Here is a 17,249-nt window from a genome sequence, read left to right as displayed (position 1 = left end):
GTCACCCCTGGAGGCACTCAAGTGGACTCACACCAGAATAGTTTCACACACAGAGAATGGCATAGTGAGGGGGTGTACAAAAATGAGCAGAGTTCCCATTGCAAAGGTTTATTTAGTACAGAGAGTGTCTCTGGACTGAAACTTCTGGAGCTACGAAACTTATCTTAAAACGGACTGCTGTTTTCATGGATATTTTTGTCTAGTACAGGGAGACAGACGTGTGAACAAATGGAGAGGCAATAATGTGTAATAGGTAATATGACAAAAGGCTGTACAGAACATACGGAGAGAGAAAGCAGGGGAGCGCATTCAAATCCCAGCTTTGGGACTTGCTGGGTACACAATCTTGAGCAAGACATTCACTATATTTTGCCTTAGTTTCCTCATCCAAAATGTGGGATAACAAATAATACAACTTTCTTCGTAGAGTTGTTGTAAGAATTGAATGAATGAATTTAGTGCCTTGACCCACAGTAACATAATAAATGTTATTCTCGTTACTCCACTATTGATAAAAGAGCTTATTTTTTAAAATTCTCAACAAATATTTCAGAGTACAATACAGGTTTGCTAACTATGGGCACTATGTTGTACAGCAGACCTCAACAGCTGACTTATTTTGCATAAGCGAAAATTTACATGTGTTGAGCAGCAACTCCCCAGCCCCTGGTAGGCACCAACCTACTCTCTGCCTCTACCGGGTTTTAACTGTTCACCAGTAAGTGATGTAAAAGATTGTCTTTTGTAAAATGTTGCCTATACGCCAACCGCTAAAACATTTTATGTATATTAACCCTTTGAAGAGTCAGAATGATACTCTGTACTATTATTATTTCCGCTTTACAAATAGGACAACTAAAACTCCAACATAGGATAAAGTTGTGCAAGATCATGGCCGTGGTACTTGGCTGTGCTGAGATGCAAATAGCGACCCCTATATCCTAAGCCAATACTTCAAGTGAATACATTATATTCTTACCACATAGCTAACATTCTAAGGAGTAGTAGAGCACGCTACAAATAAAAACATGCAGATACGCACACGATAGAGGGAAACGTAAGTATCCAGCAGAAAGTTTTCGGCAGGGAAATTAGACATATATAGAACGTCACTCACTTTTAAGTGATTTCAGATCCGTCAGACGTTGACTGATCTGGCACTGTTACCTATACTCAGGTCTTTCGGCCAAGCCAGGAACAACAGAAAAACATAACGCCCAATCTTTCCAAAAGCTTTGGATTTTGAAAATTGTGTTTAGTTTTTGAAATTATGGCTCAATAGTGTCAGGTTTGAACCCATAAAAAAAAATCTATGGCTTTAGAAAAAAAAAAAAAGTTATCTGCAAAGTAGTCTGAGGGTGAGTAATGAAGTTAAAATTTTACACTTGACCTTAGCCAAAAGGCTGAGAAGCGATGAAGTTAAAATTTGAATTCACATTTTAATTTCCACAGAAAAATCAGCACCAGAAATTCTAAACTTTAAAATTAAATTTAAATCTTATACATCCATCATAGCTCAATAGCTTGGAAGGAACTATTTGGAGCATTAATAATCAACTATCATTTTTTTTACTATGAATACAATTTCTAAAAATAATTTTCTGAAGCCATATAAATAGGCTTGGGTTATGAGTGGAAAAGTTAGAATTAAAATGTAACTGGTGTGAATATATATAAATTACCTTAAGCAGTTACTGCTAAATTAGCAAGGCAATGAAAATATAGAAGAATCAAATACTTATTTTAAAAAGATTATATGTGGTAAATATTAATTTATAATGAATTGAAAATTAGCAAGTGTTCAATATTTTATAGTTCCCCTTAAATTTTCTTTCCTAGATTTCCATTCCTAAAATAGTTTTCATTCCCAGAGCTGTTATTGTAAATAATTTCCCTACTTAATGATAACAATAAGACCTTAGTAAGCGCACTAATAATTCTTGATCACAAACCACAAGTAGATCCCTCCGCGAAGGCAACCAAATGTCCGGGTCTGCCTGGGAGTGAGGCGTCCCATAGTGGGGGGGTTTCAAGGCTAACACCAGGAAAGTCCCAGCTAAACTGGGATGAACTGATCACTGAGCGATTGCAAGGAAGCTCTTCCATCACTTTCGTCTAGTTTCTCTCATGGCTATTTCACATTCTCCATCTCACATCTTAACCACCCTTCTCCTCCTCCTCCCTTTTTTCTTCAAGCTCATCAGAGAGCCAAGCCTCTTGCTCAACAGAGAAAATGCAATCTTCTGGTCAGCAGCTCTTGGTCTTTCTGTTTTGAGATGTAATCTTTACCTACATGGACATGCACACACTTATCTCCCTGTCCTCCTTTCACAACAGATAGACTGTCCTCTCAAATACAGGATGCGATCTTGCCCACTGTGGCTTTGAGTCCATGTCTTACCGCCCTCTCAGGATCCTTTTGATCTTCAAATTCTACTTTGGATCTCTTTCTACAAATTTCTCCTGCTTCAGTCAATTTACACACTGCATATATATTTGCTTTTACTTATCACCATCTCTCTTTCCTCCTTCACAGTTAAACATCTCACTAGCATTGTCTATATCTGCTGTAACTACTTCCTCACCCTCAACTCCCTCTTCAATTGGCTGTTAATCTGGCTTCTAGCCCCATCACTCTGTAGCTCTTACTGAAGTTGTATATAACCACCGCAGTAACTAACCCAAAAGACATTTTCAGTCCTTAAATTACCTGACATCTCAGCAGCTTTAGAATGTTTTCTATTCCCTTTCCTTTAAACTCTCTCTCTCCATTGGCCTCCATAATATCTCCCCATCTTATCTTGCTCCTTTCCTTCTGGTCATTGCATTTCTATCTTCCTTTGCAGCTCACTGTCCTCTATATGACCACTAAACAGAGAGTGAAGGAGGGGTGTGTGTATGTGTGTGTGTGTGTGTGTGTGCACATGTGATAGAGAAGTATAGATCAATGTGTTGAGACATAACGCAGCTTCACAATACCTTTGGATATGTTGCCTTTTCAACATGTCACCATGACCCCAACCAAGCAACTATCATCTTTTATCTAGACAGCAAGTCATCTCCACTCTGTCCACTTGCCCTCCCTCAGTCTTCTACGACAACTTCAAGCAGAGTGTTTTCTTAATCTGTGCAAATCTGATCATGTAATAACTTGCCCATCCTTAGGATAAGGAACAAAACCTGTAATAGCACAGCCTATAAGGCCTCTGCATGGTCTGCCCCATACATTTCAATGTAGTCTGTGCTATAGACACATGGACCATATTTTAGTCCCTCCAAAGTGAAGGGCCTTTGAAAATGCTGCTTCCTCTGCCTGGGTACTCTTTCCTCCCACTTGCATGGTTAACTCCTTCTGTTCTTGCAGATCTCAACTCAGTTATCACCTCCTCAGAGAACCATGACTGTCAGACTGAGTCAGATTCCCCTATTTTATGCTCATATATTCATGACATTTTTCACAGTTACCATTTATTTATTTGTGTGATTAACATCCTAAGCCAATACTTCAAATGAATACATTATATTCTTACCACATAGCTAACATTCTAAGGAGTAGTAGAGCACTCTACAAATAAAAACATGCAGATACGCACTCAATAGAGGGAAATGTAAGTATCCAGCAGAAAGTTTTCAGCAGGGAAATTAAACATATATGATCTTACATAGAAGATCATAAATAGAACTGTGTCTCCTCGTGCTCCTCACTATTTCACCAGTTAGCATAGTGTCATTTACATAGAAAGAATTCAATAAATATATTGAGTGAATTAATATTAATGATCATTACTGTGTCATTTTTCTTGAAGCAGATTTTGTTTCAGTGAGGTGTTTAATTATTAAACCAAAGACTTAATAAAAATATTATGTGTGATGTTTTAACTTTATGAAAACCAGTCTTACTATTTACTTCGAAAGGAGAATTTCTAATAAGCATAAAAGCAACAACCACACTTTATCCACTCAGTAATTTGAAATAAAATTTACAACATTACAAAGAATATACTAATTATCATGGCAGCTTTCCTTGGTACGTTTGACTTTAATTTCTATTTATAGAAAACTGTGTGATAAAATATGAAATATCCCAGGGTAGTCTATATGAGACCCTAATATTATTTAACAAACACCTAATCACATTATTTCTTGGAAATTGCTTTTGTTACTGACACATAATTATTTGCCTCTACCTTGTAGACTTTCCAACCTGCCTTCTGTGTACATGTATAAGTACCACCGTATACTGTGATGACCATGAACTTGATGCTATTCCACCGCTGCCCAAGAACACCGCTTATTTCTATTCCCGCTTCAACAGAATTAAAAAGATCAACAAAAACGATTTTGCAAGCCTAAGTATGGATGACAGCATTAATACCATTTCTTCTTTACAGACTTTTCCAAAATTTTTGCACTATAAAATGTTGGTACTAAATATGAACCTTGGATATGAAATTGGCCCATAACAACTCTTTTCTTATTTAAATATTTGAAGGTATTTTTAATTATATTAAAAATGATGAAGAATTAAGGTCATTATGAAACTATATAGTTGATATTTTCAAATGAGCTATTTTCAAGAAATAGAATCATCAGTGTGTATATTTTATAGGCTAAAATTCATTATCATGTTATGACATTGAGTAAAATGTCATGGTCATATATTTACTAGGATTTGGGTTGTTTGAATAGATTCCCATTAAAGCACAGTTGCTTTATGATTGATGCATAAAAGCCTACATTCTGACTTAATAATTTTGGCAACTTAGAAAAGTTTTTACAAAACTTTATAAAGTGTTGTATAAAGTGTCTTTATAAAGTGGTTTGATCATTTGAGAATTTCTTTTTAATGCCTTTGTATTTTAATGCTAATGTATCTATGACTATTAGAAAATACAGCAATCTGGCATCAGTGAACATAATGTTCAATACTTTGTTAAAGTTATGCTTTTTTGGGGGGCACCTGGGTGGCTCAGTCGGTAAGCGTCTGACTTCAGCTCAGGTCATGATCTCACAGTCGTGAGTTCGAGCCCACGTTGGGCTCTGTGCTGACAGCTCAGAGCCTGGAGCCTGCTTCAAATTCTGTGTCTCCCCTCTCCTCTTCTGCCCCTCCCCTGCTCATGCTCTGTCTCTGTCTCAAAATAAATAAAAATATAAAAAAAAGTTATGCTTTTTTAAAAAATTTTTTAATGTTTATTTAGTTTTGAAAGAGAGAGAGAGAGAGGACAGAGTGCAAGTCAGGGAGGGGCAGAAAGAGAGAGTGAGACACAGAATCCAAAGCAGGATCCAGGCTCTGAGCTGTCAGTACAGAGCCTGATGCAGGACTGGAACTCACAAACCACAAGATCATGACCTGAGCCAAAGCCACAGCTTAACCGACTGAGCCACCCAGGCACCCCTAAAGTTATGCTTACTTATAAGTGTATAAAAAAATATGTATAGCCCTGGGTGGAAGCAATTAAATTTGTATGTAAAGTAGTTAGAAATAATTATTTTATTTATTGTCCATTGATAATTAAATTCATTGTTATTTATATTCATATTTTTATGCGAGCACAACATATTCAACACTATTAACTACTTCTTTTCATTTTTCCTTCTAGATGACTTAAAAAGAATTGATCTGACATCAAATCTATATCTGAGATTGATGAAGATGCATTCAGAAAGCTACCTCAACTCCGAGAGCTTGTCCTGCGTGACAACAAAATAAGGCAGCTCCCAGAATTGCCAAACACTTTGACATTTATTGATATTAGCAACAATAGGCTGGGGAGGAAAGGAATAAAGCAAGAAGCGTTTAAAGTGAGTTTTAAGTTTGGATATGGAGACTTTAATCTTCCACTTCATTTGCTGTCATTGACTAGCTTTTTTATTTCCATAAGGAAAGTGTCAATTTTATGAGACTTTTAACTACTAAAAACAAAACAAAACAACAAACAAACAAAACCTCTAAGTACTACTTATCAAGTTTTGGGGAAATATTGTGTTCTGGTAAGTTCTGAGGCTAGTCAAACAACAAGAACAGAAAAGCAGAGTGAGAATAAGGAGTTGGTGGCTCCCTGGAACACCAGTCTACAAGGCGCACCTAGAAATGGTGTAGCCAGACAATTTGTATTTCCCAGGAACTCCGCTCAAGGTGAATATTTTACATGGCTTAAAGGATAACTACTTGTGCAGGGTGAGGGAGTGCGTTGAATAGAGAAGTCTTCTAAATCACCTTGTAAAAAGGATGGATTCAGTTAATCTTAGAAATTTTATTTTCTAAATGAAAGAAGCAAGTCTGAGGCTAGAATAACAGCATAGAGTATGAGAACACTCACCAACCAGCTTTCTTACCCTCTCTTTGTTCAAGCTGCTCTTCTAAATCTATGCCAACAACAAATTCAAATACTATTTGAAGAGACACCATGTTATTCCCAGGGAGAGTATAGAGAGCTGTGTGGACCCATTAGCACTAAGCAATGGCGAAAGTTCCATTTCTCCACTAGCTCTCCCATAACATACCCTGGTAGGCATTGAGTTAGGACACCTTATTGTATGTAGTCTGCCAAGGGTCAAAGTTCAGTCTCCCCATTCAGCTTTTGTTGGCATGGGTGATGGTGAGTCACGGTTTATTCTGTAGTATTGGCAAGAGTAGACCTCTTATTGTCTAAATGTTTTTTGTTTTTTATCTTGTTACGCTGCCCTTTCCTGTTATTTGAACTAGAAAGAATAGGATATTGTTGAAAGAAACTCTTTTCTCTATCCATAAAAATAAAGGACCTTCTTCCTACACCGTACCCAAATCTTCAAAACCCTATTGCAGAAGATCTTCCATGGGAAGACACTGCCTTGCTTAAACTGGAAGAAGTTAGAGTGCACAAGCAAGGTTCTTCCTACAGATCCAGAAACACTTTACACTTTCATCAAGAAAGATTTGCTTACAGTTAATTCTTACAAAACTCATTTGAATTGTCTAGCAACTAGAGAACTAATCTGCCTCACCCTTGCAAAACAAGACCTGGACGGGCATGTGTTAGTTTACAAGTAGTTGAAAGAACAGGGAATGGAAAATACAACTGTGAAACCACTAATTTCCACTAAGTCCCTACATGTGGAAGTTTACAGGAGTATGTAATGATCTCCATCATCTCTACCTCACCGATAACAATTTGGACCACATCCCTCTGCCACTCCCAGAAAACCTACGGGCCCTTCACCTCCAGGTAAGCTTCTACTAGTAAGGTACGCTCAATAGCTCCATGGAAAACAAAAGCAAAGAGGAGGAAGCTGGGATGCAAAAACTGTTTATAATGTCCTGTTGACACACAGTCACCATTTTTCTTCTTCTTCTCCCTTTATTCACTCTCTCACTCTCTATCTGAGTGCAAGGTCTTTGTATATTCATGCTTCTGTCTATACTGATTTATTTCTGATAACCATAGTCTCTAAAGATTTTCAGTCTTTATTAAATCCTAATACACCTTTCTGGCACATGAAATTACTTTTGAAAAAAAAAATCAAAACCTTTATCTCCTGAAGAAATGTGTGAGAATTAGAAATGGAAGAGACAAAAGGCGGAAAGAAATTTTTAATTTAATTCCTGGCTTTCAGGAGGAAAAAAAATGTCAATTTTAGCTTTTGATTTTAGGTTTTATGTATTGAATAAATTCAATCCTAGACATTCCTATCTGCTGAGGGATGACAGACTTCCATCTCTCTGGATTAAGAGATTATTACTGTTGGTCTGTGATAATACTGACCCTACAAAGTAAATGGGTCCTCTGATGTTGCATTCAAACACAATGGATTTGTATATACAATATGACATTAAAAAATAAAAAGTAATTGGCTTCACATACCCTACTCTAAGGTTTAAAAGGGCATCATTAAGTGCACCATTTAAAACAGTTCTCTTCTCATGACCACCTTATCAACATGCAGTATAGAGCTGTTTTTCTTTAAGTTGTTTTTTGTTTTGTGTTTTTGTTTTTTTTTTGAGAGACAGAGGATGCAAGTGGGGAAGAGACAGAGAGACAGGTAGAGAGAGAATCCAAAGCAGTTTCACACTACCAAGATAGAGCCCAATGCGAGGCTCAAAACCCACGAACCACAAGATCTTGACCTGAGCTGAAAGTCGAACGCTTGAAGAGAGCCACCTACACACTCCTAACTATTTTAATTTACATTGTTTTCCATTGTATTTATTTTTAATGCTTATATAAAAATCTCCAATTTTGATTCATTTCAAATGTTTTGCCAAATATATATATATATATATATATATATATATATATATATATAGTAATTAGAATGAAGGGCTCTGGCAAAAGCAGATTCCCCAGGATGAAATTCTACTCCCAACACTATCTAAAGATTGGACAAATAGCTGAACCTCCCTGCACCCAGTTATAGGACACGGTAAGTTCTTACATTGAGGCACAATTATTAACAGCAGGTACCTATTACCTATCAAAGAAAATAGTATAGACACAGGCAACCAAATCTGTTATTCCTGATGGACCTTTGTAATGAGAAGAGGGTCAATTCACAGAATGATAAAATGATTATCACATTCTGCACCTAACATGTATAATTATATATTCCTATATATTATTATTAATCATTATTACATATTATAATATGATTATAAACAGTATGCCTCAAATTGTGTGAAACATGAATAGAATTGAAGGTAGAAATAGACAATTCAACAAGAAGTTGGATCTTCAATACTTCACTTTTAATAATGGGTAGAATGCCTGTCATAAGATCAACTAGGAAACAGTTCAAGAAGATCTTAGCAGCATCTGGTTGATCTATAAATCAACCAGACTTAACAGTCACCTACAGAACATTCTACCCAACAACAGCAAAATATACATGGTTCTCAAGTGTTCAAAGAACATTTCCCTGGATAGATCATATGGTAGGCCACAAAACTGGCCACAATAAATTGAAAAGAATTGAAATTATGCAAAGTACATCTGAGTATAATGGAATTAAAATAAAAATCAATAACAAAGGAAATCGGGAAAATTTACAAATATGTGGACATTTAACAACATTTTCCTTAATTAACAATGAGTTAAAAAAGAAATCCAATAAATGATTTAAGCAAGGTAGTAGGTAACAAAATCAATATACAAATATTAATTGTATATGTATACACTATAAATGAACAATTTGAAAATGAAATTAAGAAAACAATTCCATTTTATATTAATCACAAAATAATAACACCTAAGAATAATTTTCACAAAAAAAGTACAAGATATATAGTTGGAATACATATTGTTGAAAGACTTCTGCACAGCAAAGGAAATAATCAACAGAGAGAGGACATAATCTATAGAATGAAAGACGATATCTACAAACTATACATCTGATAAGGGATTAGTATCCAAAATATATGCACAACTCAAATAACTCAATAAAATATCGACTATATTGGCCAAGTACCTAAATAGGCATTTCTTAAAAGGAAACATACAAATAGCCAACAGGTATATGCAAAGATGCTCAACATCACTAATCATAAGGGAAATGCAAATCAAAGCCACAGTGAGATGTCACCTCGTTGAATGGCTATTATCCATAAGACCAAAGATAACAAGTGTTGACAAGGATGTGGAAAAAAGGGAACCCTTGTCTGCTATTGGTGCAAATGTAAGGGGTACAGGCATTCTAGAAAATGGTATGGAGATTCTTCAAAAAGTTAAACAGAACTACCATATGAGCCAGCAATCAATCCCATTTCCAGATATATATCAAGGGAGAAACTAAATCAGTATCTCGAAGAGGTATCTGCACTTTCAAGGTCACTGCAGCATTATTAACAATTGTCAAGATATGGAAGCAACCTAGGTGTCTCTCAATGGACGAATGGATAAAGAAATTTTGGTATATGTATACAATTGGGTAATTATTAATTCTTTAAAAAAGAAAAAAAATTCACCAGCACCTGGGTGGCTCAGTCGGTGAAGCCTCCAACCTTGATTTTGGCTCAGGTCATGATCTCACGGTTCATGAGTTTGAGCCCTGCACTCGGACTCTGTGCTGACAGTGCTGAGCTGCTGTGGAATTCTCTCTCTTTCTCTCTCTCTCTCTGTCCCTCCAGCTCGCTCTCTCTTTCTCTCAAATAAATAAATAACTACACTTAAAAAAAAAAGAAAAAAATCAAAAAAGAAAAAAAAAATCTGCCATTTACAACACATGGTGAGAACATTATGCTGAGGGAAATAAGTCAGACACAGAAAGACACATATTATAAGACGTCACATGTAGAATCTAAAAAGTCTAACTCAAAGGAGAGAGTAGAATGGTGGTTGCCAGGGCTTTGGGGGCTGGGGGATATGGGAACTGTTAGTCAAAGAATAAAAAGTTTTAGTTGTTCAGAATGTATTAAGTTCTGGAGATAATGTAATACAGCATGGTGACTATAGTTAGAAATACTATACTGTGTACTTGAAATTTGTTGACAGTAGTGGATCTTAAGTGTTCTTACCAGAAACACACATAAAGGTAACCATATGAGGTGATGGAAACGTTAATTAGCTGATTGTGGTAAGCATTCACCATGTATACATGTATCAAAACATTATGCTGTATACCTTCAATGTATGTAATTTTATCTGAGGAAAAATAGATCTAAATGAAGGAAAGATAGCCCATATTCATTGTTTGAAAGACTTAATATTAAGATGGAAATAATCCCCAAATTGATCCATAGATCTTTTATACAGAAAGTCAAAGTAATTCACTAAACCATTTGAACTTAAATGAGTTCAGGGCGCCTGGGTGGCTCAGTTGGTTAAGCGTCCGACTTCGGCTCAGGTCATTATCTCGCGGTCCGTGAGTTCAAGCCCCGCGTCGGGCTCTGTGCTGACCGCTCGGAGCCTGGAGCCTGTTTCGGATTCTGTGTCTCCCTCTCTCTCTGACCCTCCCCCACTCATGCTCTGTCGTCTCTCTGTCTCAAAAATAAATAAACGTTAAAAAAAATTTAAAAAAAATGAACTTAAATGAGTTCAGCAACGTGGCAGGTGATAAAATCAATACAAATATCAATTGCTCAATACACTAGCAATGAACTCAACCACAATGAGGTACCACTTCACATCCACTTGGTCAGCAAAAAATAAAAAAGACAGATAATTACAAGGTTGGTTAGGATGCAGAGAAATTGGAACACTTCCATACATTGTTGGTGGAATCTAAAATGGTGCAAGCTACTTGGAAAACAGTCCAATACCTCCTTGAATGTTAAACATAGAGTTACTGTATGACCCACAATTCAACTCCCAGGCATATATCCAGGAGAACTGAAAACATCTGTCAACACAAAACTTGTATGCAAATGTTCATAGAAGCATTATTCATAAAAGCCCAAAAGTATGAACAATCCAAATTTCTGTAACTGATGAATTGGTAAAATGTGGTATGGTCCACACAATGGAATATTATCAGGCAATAAACAAGTGCCCGATACATGGTACAAAATACATAAACCTTAAAATACAATTGGAAATGAGAGAACCCAGTCACAGAAGGTGATATGTGATTCATTTACATAAAATATCAAAGTAGGAACATCCATAAAAACAAAAAGTAGATTAGAAGTCATCAGGGCTAGAGAGAGAAAAATGGTGGGGGGTGGGGGGAAGTAATTGCTAACATCTATGGGATTTGGGGGGATGTTTAAAGTGTTCTAAATTAAATTATGGTGATGGTTGTATAGCTCCATGACTATCTTAAAAACCACTGAACCACACACTTAAAGTGATGAATTTTACGTTATGTAAAATATATCCAATAAAGCTATTTTAAATACATATTTCTGGGCCCTGCGTATCTCCCTAAGATTTGCTCACTCTCTCCCTCACTTATTGACTTCAGCCATTTTGACTTTTTTCCCATTCTGAACATTCCATGGTAATTACTCAGATTGAACATGGTGTTCTCTCTCCCTGCAATATTCCTACCTTGGCTCTTTCCATTCTCAGCTCCATTGCTACCTCTTAAGATGACTTTCCACAGTGACCACCCTTCCTTTTCCCTACTCATCATTTTTAGATATAACATTTTCTTTAAATTTGTTTTCTCGCTTTCTTATTTTACATTTCTATTACTGAAATGTAAGCTCCATTAGGGCAAGCACATGTCTACTTTGTGCTTCAATGATTTAATCCCCACTGTCTAGAAAGTGTTCAATGCATAATGATCCCTAACATGCATTTTTGGATAAGAGAAAGAACAAAAGAATAAAAATGGGGGTGAGGCAAAATGCACTATGTTATTAATCAATACTAGGCATATGTATATTTTGTCTTATAATTTATTATCATCTCTTTTAGAATAACAACATTTTGGAGATGCATGAAGATACTTTCTGCAACGTTAAAAATTTGACTTATATCCGTAAGGCGCTAGAGGATATTCGATTGGATGGAAACCCTATCAATCTCAGCAAAACTCCTCAAGCATACATGTGCCTACCTCGTTTGCCTATTGGGAGTCTTGTCTAATTGCGGATAACGGTTAGCATTATGATGCCTGCTATAACGAAACAATTCTTACTGCTCTCTTTGGAAACAAAAAGCTCAGCATGATACTTTCAAATAGTGTTCTTAAAAATGATATAATTTCACAAAATACAACTAAAAGTTTTAAGATATGATGACAGTTTTATCAATTTAAGCAAACGCCAGATAAGTCAAGGATAAAAACAAATGATGTACAGAAAGAGTGAAACCAAATGAGAAAAAAAATATGTATCTATTTCGCAGATATTCTTGAAAATCACATGTAACTTGCAGGCTTTAAGGATTTCTGTCTCATATAGTTTCAAGTTAAGTACATAATAAAGAAAAAATTTTAAATGAGCACTTTAGGTGTATTGTCAAGATTTAGATTTTTAATTAAACTTTCCTTTTCCTTTTTTTTTTTGCTCTAAAGCATGTTTCTGTTTCCAAATTTATTAAGAAAATCAAAGAGAGAATAAAAATATTTGAAATCTACAATGGCCTTGTGGGCAAATATTCACTATAATGCAACATACAAATAATTATATCCAACAACAACAACAAAAAAACACATGGCTTTGGTTGTTGAATATAATGTTGTTATCACCTTAAAGATCTATCAACTCATTTTAGAACCTTGCTTAAATGGAAATTTGTTGGCATATCTCATAAGAGGGTGGTGTAGTAGGAAGACTTCAGGCTTGTCTCATCCCTTGAACACAACTAGATAACTATCGAATCATTCTGTTGGTATATCTTTATGCCTGTGAACAAAATAAAGTTTATAAACTAGAAAACAGACAATGGATGATATGAGAGCTACATTAGGAAGAAGCTAAGGAATGCTTTCTAAGGTAAGTTGATCTTTCTGAAATGTATGATCATAATACAAGCACATGGTTAAAAAGTGAAAGATGACAAAAGACTATACAATGAAAGGTGACTTTCCTTCCAGCTGCAAACCTCAAGTTCCACTCCCAAGAACAAACTAGGCAATGGTTTCTTGCACTTTTGTGAAAGTTTCCATAAGAAACAAAAACTTGTACATAAGCAATTACTCCTCTTTATTACAAATATACACGTGCAGGTGCCACACACACATATATATCACCATAATATATGCATCTATACATGTAAACATGGATTTTTAAATACAATAATCACTATTCTAAACCTTGCTTCTTTCACTTAAAAATATTTCTCGATGATTTTTCCATATCAGCACATACGGCTCTACTGATTCTGAAAAGCACGTATCAGCCCATTACATGAGCATACATTTTATGTTCTTTTATTTACACTAAAAATTGGAAGGACTAGCCTTATGTAAACAAAAATAATTTTGTGTACATGTGAGAGTACATCGTGGATAAAACCATAGAAGTGGAATTCTGGGTTGAAGAGCATATAATTTTAAATGTTAATAAATATTACTAGATTGGCCTTCAAAGATGTTACACCCATTTAGACTTTCACCAACAGTGTGGGAGAGTGCACAATTCTCTATACCTCACAAAAATGTTTTAATATCAAACTTCATCATTGCATAATCTGTTTCTTATGTTTTGTTTTGTTTTTTTTGTTTGGTTTTTTTTGAGACAGAGAGAGAGAGACAGAGTGTGAATGGGGCAGGAGTAGAGAGAGAGGAGACACAGAATCTGAAAAGTAGGCTCCAGGCTCTGAGCTGTTAGCACAGAGCCCAACACAGAGCTCGAACCCACGAACTGTGAGATCAGACCTGAGCTGAAGTCAGCCACTTAACAGACTAAGCCACCCAGGCGCCCTTGCGTAACTATTTCTGAATTAATATATTAAAGTAAAAAGAGTGACAATTGGCAATAGTACACCTTTAATAATTAAAAACATACAATATATTGGGGCGCCTGCGTGGCTCAGTAGGTTAGGCGTCTGACTTCGGCTCAGGTCATAATCTCCTGTTTCATGAGTTCATGGTTCATGGGGTCGAGCTCTGTGCTTACAGCCCAGAAACTGGAGCCTGGAGCCTGCTTCGGATTCTTGTCTCCCTCTCTCTGTGCCCCTCTCCTGCTCACGCTCTTTCTCTCTCTCTCTCAAAAATAAACATTAAAATTTTTAAATAAAAAATAATAAAAACTTAAAGTATATATTTTTATTTTCAACTATCTCTTTCAGGCAAATATATTTCTTCGTCTATATTTTCTGAAATTTTTCTCATTATTTCATACCATCCATCATATGCCATTATTTATAGACATTATAGCTAAATCCAGAACTTCTGTAGTTCAGCAATTGAAAAGAATTGTTATGTTTCTCCACAGTAGATGCGTAAGCATTTCTTTGTTTCAGTTTAAAAGTATAAATACCAATATGTCTGTAATAATTAAAAATATATATTAATTTGCTTGAGACATATGGGGTAAAATTAATCATGCACCCTGTGAATCATAATTTCTATACCCCAAGTTGTAAACCTTAGAAAAGAATAACCATCAAGCCATCATTATAAAAACAGTGATATTTAGAAATTAATTGAGCTTTTGTTTGGACTTTTTAGACACACTCCAATACATGATTCTGAATCAGACTAAAGTAGAATTCTAACTTTGCAACTCTATATTCGTTTTCTATTATTGCTTTAAAAAAATTGGCACAAAATTAGCATCTTACTATCTCACAGTTTATATAGGTCAGAAATCCTACATGAACCAACTAGGCTCTCAGCTAAGGATTTCACAGTTGCCAAAGTCCCATAATGGTTTTCGAGACCTATAAAAATGTCTTCATTTCTTTTAATATAAAACAAAGCAAGATAATGATATAATGATAATAAATATGCAGTAATGAATCTAGCCTGGATTATATATTTCCTTATTTCATATGGAATATGCAATATGATGATAACATTTTAGCATTCCTTGTAAATGCATCCTATTTTTCAGTGGCCATTTCCAACACGTCACATTCTTCATTGAAAGCTTTAATTCTAAAACTGGCCCCTGATTAAATGCTGTGTTTTTAATAACTTTTTTTTCTTTATTCAATTGCTACACAGGTTTATTTTTCTCGAATATTACAGGCCATTTTTCGGGGGGGGGCACTTCATTCTGTTGCCCCACAATACAGCGTACTTTAAACTTATTATAAACAAACATTTTCATGCTAATAATTCCTAATTAATCATTACTGACTACACATGTTTTTCAGATGTCATGACTACAGTACGTCAGGTTAATTCCCTGAAAATCTTGAGTGAATAAAAGATTAGTAATATTTTCAAAGCGTGATAACAAATATACCTACACATAGTACGATTACCAGTACAAAATTCCCATCCTTACTTCTCTTTAAATCTGCAGAAACTGTCTTTGTAGTTATCTCATTACAAAGTTAACTTTCTCTTCATAATTTACTTAAATGACACGAGGAGTCATAAGTAGAAAAGCACCACAATGTTATTCTTTGATGCACAATAGGCCTCACAATATGCCAACTATCCCCGAACTTCCCAATTATCAAGGGAAAGCAATGAGTAATTTGTATCTCACTATTTTTTAATATGAAATGTATTGTCAAATTGGTTTCCATACGACACCCAGTGCTCATCCCACAGGTGCCCTCCTCAATGCCCATCACCCACTTTGAAAGCTGGTCTTAATACTTTGCATTTAGCCTCTAAGACCAATAGATGGCACCTCCCCTTGTGGTTTCAACTTCCTGTGCATGGATACCTTCAGGGTGGCAAAAAGCAAGTTCTTGAGAGTGCATAAAATATGTTCCATTTATTTGTTTTTTTCATTTACCATAGAACTTAATTGGTTACAAAGACGGATCTAAAAAATATTTGTTGAATTTTATTTATCTGACCAAATGTATCAGTATATCCAACTTCTAGCTAGAGATTTTTTATACGTTTAATTAACTGAGGTTTGCTTTCTAAAAGCCAGTTGAAAAAATGCTAAAATCTAGTAACTCATATTGGCAAACTGGAATAGTTTAAATATAGTGTTCGTGATAAATATAAAAATGAAGTACCTATATTCTCATAGCTTGTTTTGTATACCAGGGCTTTCGCTGACCGAATTTTGAATGAGTTACTACTGCCATCAAGTGTTTGAATTCATCCTTTTCAATTCACACAAATGCACAAAAAACAACACTAAGATAGCAGTGTGTTTTCAACTTAAAAATATACTGTCTCGCGTACATAAAGCCTAGTGTAACCCATGCTGTCATGTGGCACTCAGTGGAATTTCAAAATGTAAAATGTCATTAAGTCTCCCAAATAAATCATAACTAGCTACCAAGAAGTACATATTTTACTAAATTTACTTGGTATATGTGATGAATAAACCCTAAGGTAATCCCCCAATTAACTTCCCACCTCTTGGTATCCGTGCCTTTGTGGAACCTTTCCTCTTGAATGCCGGTAAGACATGGGGTCTTGCTTCCAACCAATAGAGTATAACAAAGATGATGGATGTCACAAATGTCAATGTCAAGCCCATGCTATGATACATATGTACGTGTGTGTGTATTCATTGTGCTAGGAAGCACCAGGGAGATCTGCCTTGCTGACTTGATTGGAGTGAATAGCCATATTGAGCCTAGGCCTTCCCATGGCAAAGAAGTGAGAATGGTCTCTAGGAATGGCTGTTGACCCCTAGGACTTGTGGGTGGCCTCCAAACCTCAGGGCATCCTCCAGAAAAATTCTGTCTGTCCAACAGACAGCTGGAGGTCCTAAAGGCAGGGTCCTAATTGTATACCCACAA

The 17,249-nt window shown here is 35.7% G+C and overlaps 1 protein-coding gene across 1 annotated transcript in view; it reads left to right on the top strand.

Annotated features, from left to right (window-relative positions):
• EPYC (epiphycan) overlaps positions 1–12,876 on the top strand; it is a 33,834-nt gene extending 20,958 nt beyond the window's left edge. Inside the window, 5 exon segments of the mRNA XM_032593754.1 lie at positions 4,195–4,353; positions 5,601–5,630; positions 5,633–5,806; positions 7,111–7,205; positions 12,333–12,876. Of these exon segments, the coding sequence (XP_032449645.1) occupies positions 4,195–4,353; positions 5,601–5,630; positions 5,633–5,806; positions 7,111–7,205; positions 12,333–12,503 (629 nt within the window). The 3' untranslated portion in view covers positions 12,504–12,876.
• The last annotated feature ends 4,373 nt before the right edge of the window (positions 12,877–17,249 follow it).

This window comes from Lynx canadensis, chromosome B4, assembly GCF_007474595.2.
Source record: "Lynx canadensis isolate LIC74 chromosome B4, mLynCan4.pri.v2, whole genome shotgun sequence".
In the NCBI taxonomy this organism is placed as follows: Eukaryota; Metazoa; Chordata; class Mammalia; order Carnivora; family Felidae; genus Lynx; species Lynx canadensis.
Note: the sequence above shows the minus strand (reverse complement) of the source record. Positions and strands in the feature narration are given on the sequence as shown.